Source organism: Emydura macquarii, unplaced genomic scaffold, assembly GCF_026122565.2.
Source record: "Emydura macquarii macquarii isolate MOO-44397 ecotype Brisbane River unplaced genomic scaffold, CSIRO-AGI_Emac_v2 contig_1119, whole genome shotgun sequence".
Lineage (NCBI taxonomy): Eukaryota > Metazoa > Chordata > Testudines > Chelidae > Emydura > Emydura macquarii.
In genome coordinates this window covers 19830058-19842174 of record NW_027131256.1, presented here as the reverse complement: position 1 = coordinate 19842174, position 12117 = coordinate 19830058, and the positions used below count along the sequence as shown (strand labels likewise).

The following is a 12117-nucleotide window of genomic DNA, read 5'->3' as shown; positions in this document are numbered from 1 at the left end:
TTGTGGTGAACAGATCTATTGTGGCATGACCCCGTGGTTGAAAAATGTCTTCCACGATTTTGCTGTGCAGCTCCCACTTGTGATCGGTGGGGAATCTCCTGCTAAGGAGACCTGTGGTGGTGTTGTGGATTCCAGGTAAGTAAGTCGCTGAAATATTGATATTATGGTGTATATACCAATTTTATAATTTTATTACTTCCATGCAAAGGAAGTTGGATCTCGCTCCTCCCTATTAATTGATGTAAAACATGCATGAAATGTTGTCTCATTATTTTTATGGATTTGTTCCATATCATGGGTAGGAAATGGAAGGAAGCATTGCGAACTGCACATAACTCCAATAGATTTATATGTAGTGTAATTTCATGTGTGTACCATTTCCCCTAAACTGTGTGTTCCTGTAAGTGTGCTTCCCAACCTATTACGGATACATCCATGGTTATCATAATCAAGGGTGATTCCTGTGTGAATGGAACGCCTGATGTTAGACTGTAGTCCTCCAAGTTGGGTTGTGTCCACCAAGTCAGCGATTGTTTGATTTTGTCCGGCCTTGCTACTGTCATGTGTAGTGAATGTCTGTAAGGTTTGTACACTGTTGAGAGCCATAGTTGTAGGGCCTGCATATGAAGCCGTGCGTGTTGTACTACAAAGGTGGTTGCTGCCATATATCCTAACATTTGAAGGCAGGCGTGAACCATTATGGTCGGGCTATTCTGTATTGCAGCTTCCAGGCTCGCTTTAGCATCGAATCTGTGTCTTGGTAGGGATGCTCTGGCTGTAAGGGAGTCCAGGAGTGCTCCTATAAATTCTGTTTGTTGAACAGGTTTTAGGGTGGATTTCTTGATGTTTATCATCAACCCAAGCTTTTGAAAAAATGAGATTGTAATTTGTATCGCCTGCCTGGCCTTAAGATGGCTTCGTGCCTTTAATCAGGCAATCCCAGGTAGGGGAATGTGATGACACCTTTCCTGCATAGATGTGCAGCAATGACCGCAAGTATCTTGGAAAAAACCCTTGGGGCAGTGGAAAGGCCAATGGGTAGCACCGTGTATTGATAATGATTGGTTCCTACAATGAACCTGAGGAATCTTTTGTGAGTGGGATGATTAGCAACATCTTGGAGGTCAAGGGCTGTGAACCAGTCCCCCTGTTCCAGCACCGGGATTATGGGAGATAAAGTGACCATCCTGAATCTTTGTACCTTTATGCATTTGTTCAGCTTTCTGAGATCTAAGATTGGTCTCCAACCTCCAGTCTTCTTCTGGGTCAGGAAATACCAGGAGCAGAAATCTCTGCACCTGTGTTGGGAGGGAACGTACGTATTCTATAGCACCTATTTGTACCAGATGTTCGACTTCTTGTCTCAATAGGTGCTCGTAAGATGGGTCCCTGAAGAGGGACGGGAAAGGGAGGTGGGTAGAACGTGTGGAGATGAAAGGGATAGTGTATCCAGATTGGACAATCTCCAAGACCCATTTGTCTGTTGTGATGTTCACCCAAGATAGATAGAAAGAGCATAGTTGATGGTTTTTGTCTGTGGTTTTAGCAGCTGGGGGAGGTCAGGCAGACTCTTGAACAAAACCTCAAAACTGAGGTTTGGAGAAGGCAGCCTGGGGTGTTGATGGCTGCTGATTCGATTGTCTACATTGTTGGGTTCATTGTCTGTCACGTGACGCGTTGTATCTTCTTTGTTGTGGATGGTATTGGCACCTGGAATTGTATGGCTGATATCTAAAAGCCTTTCTTCTTATGGCAGGTGTGTAGATGCCCAAGGTATGGAGCTGGCACGAGAGTCCTTCATGGTGTGCATCGTCATCGGTCTTCTCCGTAAACAAATTTTTCTTATCGAAAGGAAAGTCCTCGATGGTGGTCTGAAGTTGCCTGGGCAGAGCCACTGAATGTAGCCACGAGGCTCTACACATGACCACCACTGTTGCCACTGTCCTAGCAGCTGTATCAGCCACATTGAGGGAGGCTTGTAGAGCCATCCTTACAACTAACTGTCCCTCCTTTATCATAGACTGAAATTGTTCCCTCTTGTTCTCCGGGATATGTTCAATAAATTCCCATAATTTCCCATAGTTGTGGTTGTAATTCACTAGCAGCGCCACATAATTTGCAACTCTCAATTGCAGGTTTGCAGAAGTATATATCTTTCTCCCAAGTAGGTCAAGTCTCTTGTCCTCTTTGTCTTGAGGTGTGGACTTGTGGTATTGCTGCTTATTCCTCTGGTTGGCAGCTTATACAACCAGGGATTTCGGTGGTGAGTGAGTGAACAGATATTTTGTGTCCTTGGCGGGGACATAATATTTTTTGTCGGCTCTTTTACAGGTGGGAGTGATGGTAGCTGGCATTTGCCAGATGTTATTGGCAGGCTCCATCAGGGCATCCTCCATGGAGGGGGGAGGGGGGTGATTTTCGAAGAGGCTGAAGTTTGAAAACTTTTTAGGAGCTTATGTTGTGACACCACTACTTCTTGGAGTGGATTCTCTAAGTTGTCAGACACTCTTTGAATAAGCGCTGAAATTGTTGAAAGTCATCAGTGGTGGTGGAGGGATTATGGCCTCATCTGGGGAAGAGGATGAATTGTGAGGGGGGTGATGTTGTTTCCTCCTGTATGCTCCCCTGCATAACCTATGATGGCTCAGGCTCAGTTGCTGTTAGGGCAGACTTGGGTGGTGATCTGGATCTATGCCTATGAGAGGTGAATAATCTGCTGCAGAAAGCAGAATAAGAGGACCACGTGTCCCATCTCGGCCACTGCATTTGGTATGGTGCAGGTGGAGCAAACCATGGGGGTCCAAACCATGGGGTGGTGGCACTTTGGAGTGTGGGTGTCATTTGACAACCTGCCTCTAAGGAGAGGACAGGTGGGGGAGAATGTTGCTGTTCCCTGTCATAATTCTGATCACTTGTAAAAAAGATATGGGGGAGATGGGTTCATCCTGAGAAAAAATGCGCAGGAGATGGATCTGTGTCATACAGTGGAGATATAGGGGAGGATGTTAGAAATTCCTCCTCCTGCTCCTGGTGTCTGCGCTTTTCTGTATGCTTCCTCAGTGCCAGTGCTGGTGTCATCTCCACGGCGGCGGTCAGTTCAGCAGGTGCCGGCGGTGCTGGGATGTGCAATTCAGCAGTTGCTGGTGCTGAGCCTCTGGTTAGCACCGGGATTTCTCATGGTGCCAATGTCGGTCCCGTTTTCGAGGTTTTGTGGACTGTTGGCTACAGCAGTGCTGTGTCCGGGTGGAGGTGCCATGATTTATCCTTTTGTTCCGTGCTGGAATGAGAGAGCTCTTTAGGCACTGTGCTCGTAATGTACCCAAAGAACCAGTAGCCTCTTTGGTACTCGGTCGCTTAGCCGCTGGCGGTGATTTTCTTTTCTTCTGCTCAGTACCAAGTGGGGTTAAATTCTTTTTCCTGGTGGTCTTGTGTTGTCAGACCAGTTTTTCCTGTCCAGGGTCAGAGGCAGGTCTAAGAGATCTCTCCATTAGAATTAGTTTCAATTGGAGGTTTCTGTCGCGCCTGGCTGTAGACTTTAAATTTTTACAGTGGGAACACTTCTGTGATATCTGTCCCTCTCCCAGGCATCTGATGCATTCAGCATGTCCATCAGATGCTGGCATTGCGTCCCTGAAGAGCAGCGTTTGAAACCGGGAGACCCTGGCATGGTGCCTGAATTGGTGAGGGAAAAACTAACTAACCTAAAGGTAAGTATAACTTTTTTTTTTTTTTTTTTTTTTTTAAAGGTAACTAGGGTAAACTAGGTTAAAACTGAGGGAAAAACTGATTAAATGGCTACAAAACAACAAATATAAAAATATTTTGGACAAGTTGTGAGGACCTGCTAGAAGCTCCGTCTTTGACCACGGACAGTTGAGAAGGAACTGAGGGGGGCTGGGTCATGCACGCCAACGGCGTCGTGAGACCACTACGGTCAAATCTCCGATCGACGACGTGAGGACACACCGATACCTAAAGTGGAGCACCCACAGGGACACTACTCGAAGAAGTTATTTTTTTTTAAATAATGTTCTGACGTACCAGTGGATGTAAGTTAGGAAGAAGTGGAATTGTAAGGTTGATCAGTTGCAAATAGTCTCAGTGCTGATGATTGGTGAGAAGCTTCAAAGGTTTGGAGAAAGTCCCACATGTTTGGATGCTTAAGTTAACTGTTTGAATCTCATGGGTCTGCAAAACTGACCTAAGACACTCACAGGAACAGCATTTGACATATTCTGAAGAAGAATGGAGTTGAGGAAGGAGAGAAAAAATTATTAAAACTATCTGAAACCTCTGAAACGAGTTTGGGTTGGTGCAAATTTAATTTTTCAGTCAGTTATTTTATCTGCAATGGTTTACCAAGCCTTCTGTGTGAAAGTGTTTGGGATTCTTTGTACTTGACTGCAAACAGCCACATGAATAGGTCTGGCAGGAAATCAGTGTTTAAAACTAAAGTAAAACACCAATTAGGTCTTTAGACAGGAAACATTTCCTGCAGGCCTGAGTAAATCATAAAATTTTTAGAACCTGAACATACTTGGAGTGAAGAAAGGATGCAGTCAGGCTGTCCTGTGTAATATAATGTAATGTGCGTATAATACACAAGTATAAGCAATAAGGATACTGAAAATCCTATCTAGATGACAAAATACTTAAGATATCAAACTAGATTTTCCAGTTTTTAGGGCTGTTTATTAAAACATGTATCTTTACATGGGGTTTTCTAAATTTCTCTTTATTAAAAGTAACAGAGAGAGAGAGAGAGAGAGAGAAAACACAAACTCTATTGTTCATATTGCACTGGACCCTTCTTCCCCAAGGTACAGCGTTAACAGAGAAGGCCTAATGAAAGAAGAAGGAGAGAAGTCAAACTAAATATAAATAAATTGAGATGTATACTGTTAGAAGAGAACGTTTCAGAATTCAGGATTCTGGCTGAACATGTACATGCAAAGAGGTTTCTAAATTTAGAAAGATTACATACAAGTATGTTATTATGGATTTAACATAACCTTATAAAAATTATGATAAAAACAGGGAAACCCAAACTAAGCCATTCTGAAAATAAAAACATGCTACAATGAAATCCTCTTACAATGAAGCAATATTGTCATATAATTTCACTAAAAATTGTATTTAACTTTATATTAGGATTTTCTATAAAAGGCTCGCTCCCCTGTATATTATTAAATCACTAGTGTACGCTCAGTCAGGCTTAGTGTGCTAGGATGCGGGGGAGAAAAGCTCATAGCAAGCTGGGAACTGCAGCTACAGCAAAGGTCATGTACTTTTGCAAGGAGTGAAACTAACCTCATTACACCATCGCACAGGAAGTGTAGATACAAACTGCAGAATTGCCAAAATAAAAGGTATTTTTAAAACAGCACTGCAGGAAAACAAATGGCAGGTAACTAATTGGGTGTGTATGAATACAGTTTTCTGTAGTACAAGTTTCATAATTCTGCACTTCAGATATTAAGAAGCTACAGTAACAAAGTGGGACAGATTAATTACAATGCAAAGACAATATCCTACAAAGAAAGGTAAATGAGTGATAGTGAATTTCCAAAGAGGCAGAGAGGGACAGAAAGAAAGTCCATAAAAAGAAAGGTGGTAAAGATCCAAAGTGATCACAAGTGTATTGAGCTGATGGCATTATGGGGACAGAAGAAAAATGGGTGTGAACGTGAACACAATGAATGAGATTCTTGGCCAACTTAGCCTCTATTTGTCTACTGGTTTCCTCAAGTAAGAGGTGGCTTTGTCACTGTACAATAGACAATGGTATTGAAGATTTTATCTGAGACAGCTGGGGGGAAATTCAACATAAAGTATGTATGCTTAATAATGTGCAATTAACTGCTAGAAATGGCATTATAGGATGTGAACATACCAAATGTGGAGGCTCGTTCTTTCCAAGTGGTTCCTGCAAATTAAAAAAATACAAATAATAAACATTACAATTATTTCTTAACAGTCGATCAAGTCCCTTAAAGAATCTTGTTTTTTTAAAAAAAATTAGGAACTCGGGGGTTGAAATTCATTAATGTGTATTGTACTCACAGCACATTTCCCTCCCAAATCGCTACAAAGTTGGGGGCATATTGGCTCATGATTGCCTCTCTGTCAGCATAGGCTTTGTCCACATATTAAACTTGCACCAATGTAACTAACTTGGTTTAGAAACCTATTTACAGAGTAAGTGCAACCTCTTTGTGTGGACACTCAAATTGTTTTAAAATTGTTTGGTTTACACCAACTCCTTCCCAAGAGGGAATTTGAGAGAATGGAAGGCAGGGCCTTCTCTCTCTCACACACTGCACTACCCTGCAATGCATCTGCCATTTCCATTCAATAACAAGTTCAGTTTCTTTTCTAGTTTTCTGAGTTATGGCTGCAGTGTCATCTACTCTATTGGTGGTTGGGTTGGTGTTTGTTTTACAGTAGAGCTTTAGCTGTCCTGGAATTAATCTATTTGGGCAAGTAGCCTTTTTATTTTTCTGGATTGAAATAGGAAAGAAAAGAAGAAAACAATAAGCTATAGTTTAGTCATAATAGACAGTAATACAGGAAAGACAGAGGATTAAAATACATGGCAAGTTATCAATAAGGAAATAGCCATGTCTTGTGGTAAATTAGATTTTTAGGGCCAGAACCTTCCCTTTATGGACATAATCTGCTAAGGGGACTGGAAACTGAAGTTCTCCCCGTGGAGTTTCCCTAACATTTTCTTGTTGGGGGCTGGGGAGATGCAGAATTTGCAATGCAGAACAAACAGGAGATTCAGTCCCTAGAATTAGCAATTTCCTTGAATTCTGTGTGGATCTTTTCTTCTAACCTTTCATCAATTGAATCGACAAGTTAGTTTCAGCACCTAGCCTGCACAATAAAATCACTGCATCACCAGAGTTTTGAACGTCTTGTTTCCTTCTGACATTTTTTTTTTTAAATGAATTACCGTAACTCACCAACTTAATGGGACGAATTGACATGATGGTTTCACTGGATCCTCCCCAGTCAAAAAAGCATTTATATTTTCCTTTTTCCAGTACATACTGTTCTCCACAGAAATATTTCTGCTGATATGCAACCCATCTATGGAGTGACACACAAGAAACAAACTGTGATATACAATCCTATTTTTCAATATAGCACTACAAAAAGTTATCAATAAGTTAACGTTAAATAGAAAACTTTCCAGAAGATTTTTAAATGCTTTACCTGATCACATGACATGTAAAATACATCTTGTGGTAACAGGCACATGAGACACAAACCTGGCACACTCCTGATTTTCTGTTTTTTATTTGTCAACACAAATATTCTTGACAAATCCTTGCAGCACTGGATCTTTTTCCCCCTGCCCCTCAGATAATTTCTAAGCATGAAATCAGACTGCTTGGAGACCAAGATGATAGATAGTCAACTGTCAAATACTTGAGTCCTTCTCTGCTCCCTCAACCTTTATGGGCTCACCTAGCTCCCAGACAGGGCTTCCCTCAACTCTTCCTGTTGGATTATTCTAAGGAAAGAAGGGAAGAAAGTGAGGAAGCCTTGACAGGAAGAGATAAAGAGCTCTTGGTAATTCATTTTTATTTATTCCCCTGGCATTTGATTGCAAAGTCCAAGGCAAACAGAACATCTTTATAGTGAACACAAACAGAGAACACAAACACATATTTGACCATGTCCACTTTTACAGAGTCTATGTAATTCTTCACATTATGTGTGGTTTTTTTCATGACACTTCAGTTTTTTATAAAAATCCTATTTAAAAAGCTGAAAGCTACTGGCACAATGCAGCAAATGAGTAAGCTGAAAATGAACAAGATAAAACACTTCAAACAGAACTAAATGAGTTTCAAGCTGCCATGAAATGGCTGGAGCCATACAAATGACTGATGAACCTCAGAGGAAGCCTCATCTGCTGAAGAAAGAGTAATTACAACATGGGACTCAAAAAAAGAGAAGAAATAAAGGGGAAAATGGGAGAAGCCTTAACCTATGATAGGCAGGGAGGCACAGTGATCAACAAAATATAACTTATGAATAACAGATCAAGAAAATCATTTCCAAAGAATCTGTAAACAAACAGGATACAAACTGTGGGCTCAATCTACTCTGTTCTAGTCAGATTTTTATATAGACCCGATCACCATAGCATCCAAGTGTCTTCCACAGCAGTGCATTAAGCAGCTCAGCTAACATCTGTGACACATGGTTCTTTGTCCTTTATTCCTTCTGCCCAGGGAGAAACTGAGTGGTGGTTTTTCAAATTCAATTGAATATAATATACATAATATATTATAATATAATATACACCATTCTATGAATTCATCTTACCAAAAGCAAGGTCAAAGAAATGCAAGTTGCATTTGGAGTAGGGATGTAAAATACTAAATGGTTAAACTGTTAACCAGTAAGTATTAGTCTTACCATTAAGACCAATACTTACTGGTTAACCGACAGCATGGGAGTTAACTGGTGGCACAGGCTAACCAGCAGCGCAGGCTCTTGGTCTCCATGACGATGGCGTCAGGCCCTGGTGGACATGCTGTTGCTGCTGCCCAGGGAGGCCAAGGCCCTAGCACAGATGCTACGGAACGCCCTCCTGCGGAACACCAAGGACCATGGGTCTGAGACAGGGGTCCCCCGCAGAGCCGGGTTGGGGGCCCTACCCAGCATCTATGGAGAAGGGGCGGGGTGTGGGACAGGGACACAAAATTATATTAAATGGTTAACCAATATAATTTTAATAGTTTAAACGGTTACCTTTTGTAACCAATATTTACATCCCTAATTTGGTGTGGAAGGTGGCAAGGCTTTCAATGTGTTTTAGCAACCTGCCACCCTTACTTGGTGAGATTTGTGGTGGTTCTTAGCAATTCTGCAATTCTCAGTGATACAAGTTAGTCGCAATGAAGTAACACCAGTAAGGGTTGCAGAATCAGGCCCTACCTCCGTGAGATGCTGTCATGTGATAGTGTTACTAACACTATCAACTGCAATGCTGAGGAGGACCGAGAGTACTTTAACAACATTTGGAATCCAACAATACAGACTAACAGTCCACTTGGGTGAGTGGCTGTTGAGTGGTGTGAAGCATGCTTCTTTTCTAAATACATTATCTCTGCAGATCATCCTGCTCTAGGTCCCAATTCTACAATGAGATCCATGCAGACAGATCCCTGTAACTATGCTAACCGCCACTAAAGTCAATAGGGCTCCATGCAGATGCAGGGGTATGCCTACGTGGATCCAACTGCAGGACTGTGGCTCTAGCTGGCCTGGGAACAAAAGGACCAGGAGCAGAAATTGAACCCATGTGAACTATCAGACTTGTCCAGATTCTTATGGTAGTACTGAGTTAGTAATATGGAGCCTCCAAAGTGGTGAGGTTCCAAGAGATCCCTGATGAATAGGATCCACAAGCCAAAAATAACAACTCTAAACAAACAATACAAAGCAGAAGAACAAGATACAAAGGAAACATTTAGACATTTTCTATCATCTAAGCAAACACAAAGATTGCCACCCCCCGGAAATTGTTTATCTTCTTCAATCATTTGACGTATATCATGACAAATGAGCTATTCGAAAACACTGTGCGCAGGCAAATAATTTAATCCTCGCATTCTAAAAGCATCTCATACAGGTTTGCAGTAGACTTACACTCCACTTTTCACGTGAATTGATCTTGTTGCCACGCCAAACTCAGCCTGCTCCAAATCAGGAATTTCTTGATTAACAATGTCCAGCACCTTCCCATCTTCTACCTCTGACTCAAAAAGCAAGACTGACGACTCAATGAAATCCTAAAATGCAACACTGAAAGTTAGGATTAATACCTTAGCAGTTTAGTGGCAGTTTGTTACATTCAACTTAGCAAAGGAGACCCTGGGACTATTCATAATGCAAGTATAACTATGCGCAAGCAGAGGCCTGCCACAGATAAAGGCTTTCATGTTTAACCATGCTTTGTAATGCTAGTATGGATATGGGAAGGTGATTCTATAACCACATTAGGGGGAAGAACTGTAGACTAGGAATAACATTTTATGTGATGACAAGACATTCAACCAAGCTGTGCCACTGTAGCGCCATAGTGTTGACACTTGCTACACTGATAGAAGGGGTTTTTCTGTCATGATAGTAAATCCGCCCACTCAAGAGGCGGTAGATAGGTCAATGGATGTGGGGCCTACATCTGCCTAAGTCTCTCAGGGATGTAGATTTTTCACAGTCCTGAACAATGTAGCTAGATCAACCTAAGTTTTAGCTGTAGACCAGGCCTTAGGAATTCAAAGTGAAGCCCCTTTTCAAAAGGGATTTAGGTGCTTAGGAACTCAAAGATCTTCTCCCTGCTCACACAGAAAGGAAGAGTCAGATACCTCCATAGCACTGCCCTTCCTTTAAGTGGAGGACTCTTTGGTTCTAAGCTGCATGCGTGGGACAGAGGAGGGACTGGGATGCAACACTGTCCTTCCAACAGCAACACAAGTGATCCACTCTGATGTAACAATAATCTGGGGAAAAGATTTGGCTACGGGAATCTTGTTAACGACTCCTCTTCCATTGCTCACCCAATTTCATTTTTTTATAGGGCTGAAAGATACAGCCCTACATTTTTAAAATTAATATATTTCCTTTGCCATGTTAACAACACAGTTTTAGATTATTTAATGCAACTCAGTTTTAAATGTCTTTATTTTTAACCAGTTAGTCAGTTCACTATTTTGTAATCCACTCTTCAGGTGGACAGTGAAAAATTACCAGCTAATTTCACTTTTTAATGTTTGTTTACATTCTAACAAAAAACTAATGTACAGTCTTTTAAAAATAAATTTAAATCACATCTGTTAAGATTAGACTTTGTTTAAAAAAAATTTCCCCTCCTCATTTTTAAACACAAATGAAATTCTGGACCTAACTTACTTTACAGTGTTTCTTTAATATTCGCTTGTGTTATAGTGAAGAGACCTCGTTCCAGTTATAAGGAGATCAAGCAACTTGAGTGGTGGTGGAGATCTCAGATGCAGGGGTACACTACCACTGAAATGCTTATTATTAAATATTTATATTATGGTAGCACTCAGAGGCCATGGATCAGGATCAGTTGCTGGAGGTGCTGTCAGGTTTGGGTGGACAGACCCTTGCACAGCTCAGGAGCCTCACTGCCTCCAGTACGTGTCATTCATGACATGGACCTATTGCAGGATCAGGGCATAACGTAGCTAAACATGGCTACACTGATTATAGCAAACTTCCAAGTGACAAAGTAAATACTGGAGTATGACTGTTTTTCCCACTAGTTTAACAGTCTTAATTTTTTGTAACAGTTGCAGCTATTGAAGGTGTAAATTACTTATTAAATTTGCATATGTATTTTTGAAAGTTTGACCCTGTAAATCCAACCGTGTTTTGTTTTAAGATTACTTATAAAAAAAATTAAATGTTTCGTTCAGTGAATTTAGTGCTTGTGAAAAGCAACTGGATTAACTGTCCTGGAACAGAAATATTTTAGCCAAGCTTCTGAAAAAAAAGCAGTTATTTAGACTGCATCAAATATTCCCCATTGAACTGTAATCAGTTAAAGTTGGTCAAATTTTGCACCTGAACTACTGTCTTTTAATTCCTTTTTAATATATTGAAGTATCCTTTTAATATAATCAAAACTATGTATTTCTGTTGGAGTTGCATGAAGTATTTTTTTCTGAAGCTTTCATTAAAGATTTTCTTTCCTTTCTTTTTTTTTTTTTTTTTTTTTTTTTTTAAAGACTGTCCAGTTCCCAAAATATTGGTAATACACTAGCAATTGCATTTTACATGTAACTTCCACCTAAAAATCTGCTATGATGGCTGCAAGACCAAATAAGAGGCAATATGAAATTGAGAAGTAGTTAAAAAAAATATTACAAGGCAGAGAAAAAGCTAAATATTCTACACATGAAGAAAATGTTATTGAAGGAACCATGAAATCACAATGTTCTTCTCTCTTTTAATAAATTGTTTCTGTATCGTTGTTCATTCCATCCCTATCACAGTCCCTCACAAACACCAGTTTAACTAAATCTCTTTTCATACTGTACATGAAAAATCAGCAAGCCCCATTTGTTC

General features: G+C 40.7%; 1 protein-coding gene across 5 annotated transcripts in view; it reads right to left on the bottom strand.

Annotated features, from left to right (window-relative positions):
* Positions 1 to 12117, bottom strand: part of CRYBG3 (crystallin beta-gamma domain containing 3) — a 122232-nt gene that overhangs the window by 34046 nt on the left and 76069 nt on the right. For 2 of the 5 annotated variants that reach the window (XM_067546259.1, XM_067546258.1), the window contains exons 13-15: positions 9673 to 9815; positions 6969 to 7095; positions 5894 to 5926 (exon numbers count right to left, since the gene is read on the bottom strand). In XM_067546259.1, coding sequence (XP_067402360.1) covers positions 5894 to 5926; positions 6969 to 7095; positions 9673 to 9815 — 303 coding nt within the window. Of the gene's footprint in view, positions 1 to 3781; positions 4843 to 5310; positions 5387 to 5893; positions 5927 to 6968; positions 7096 to 9672; positions 9816 to 12117 lie in introns of those variants that run through there. The other 3 variants (XM_067546260.1, XM_067546262.1, XM_067546261.1) reach the window with 3 other exon arrangements.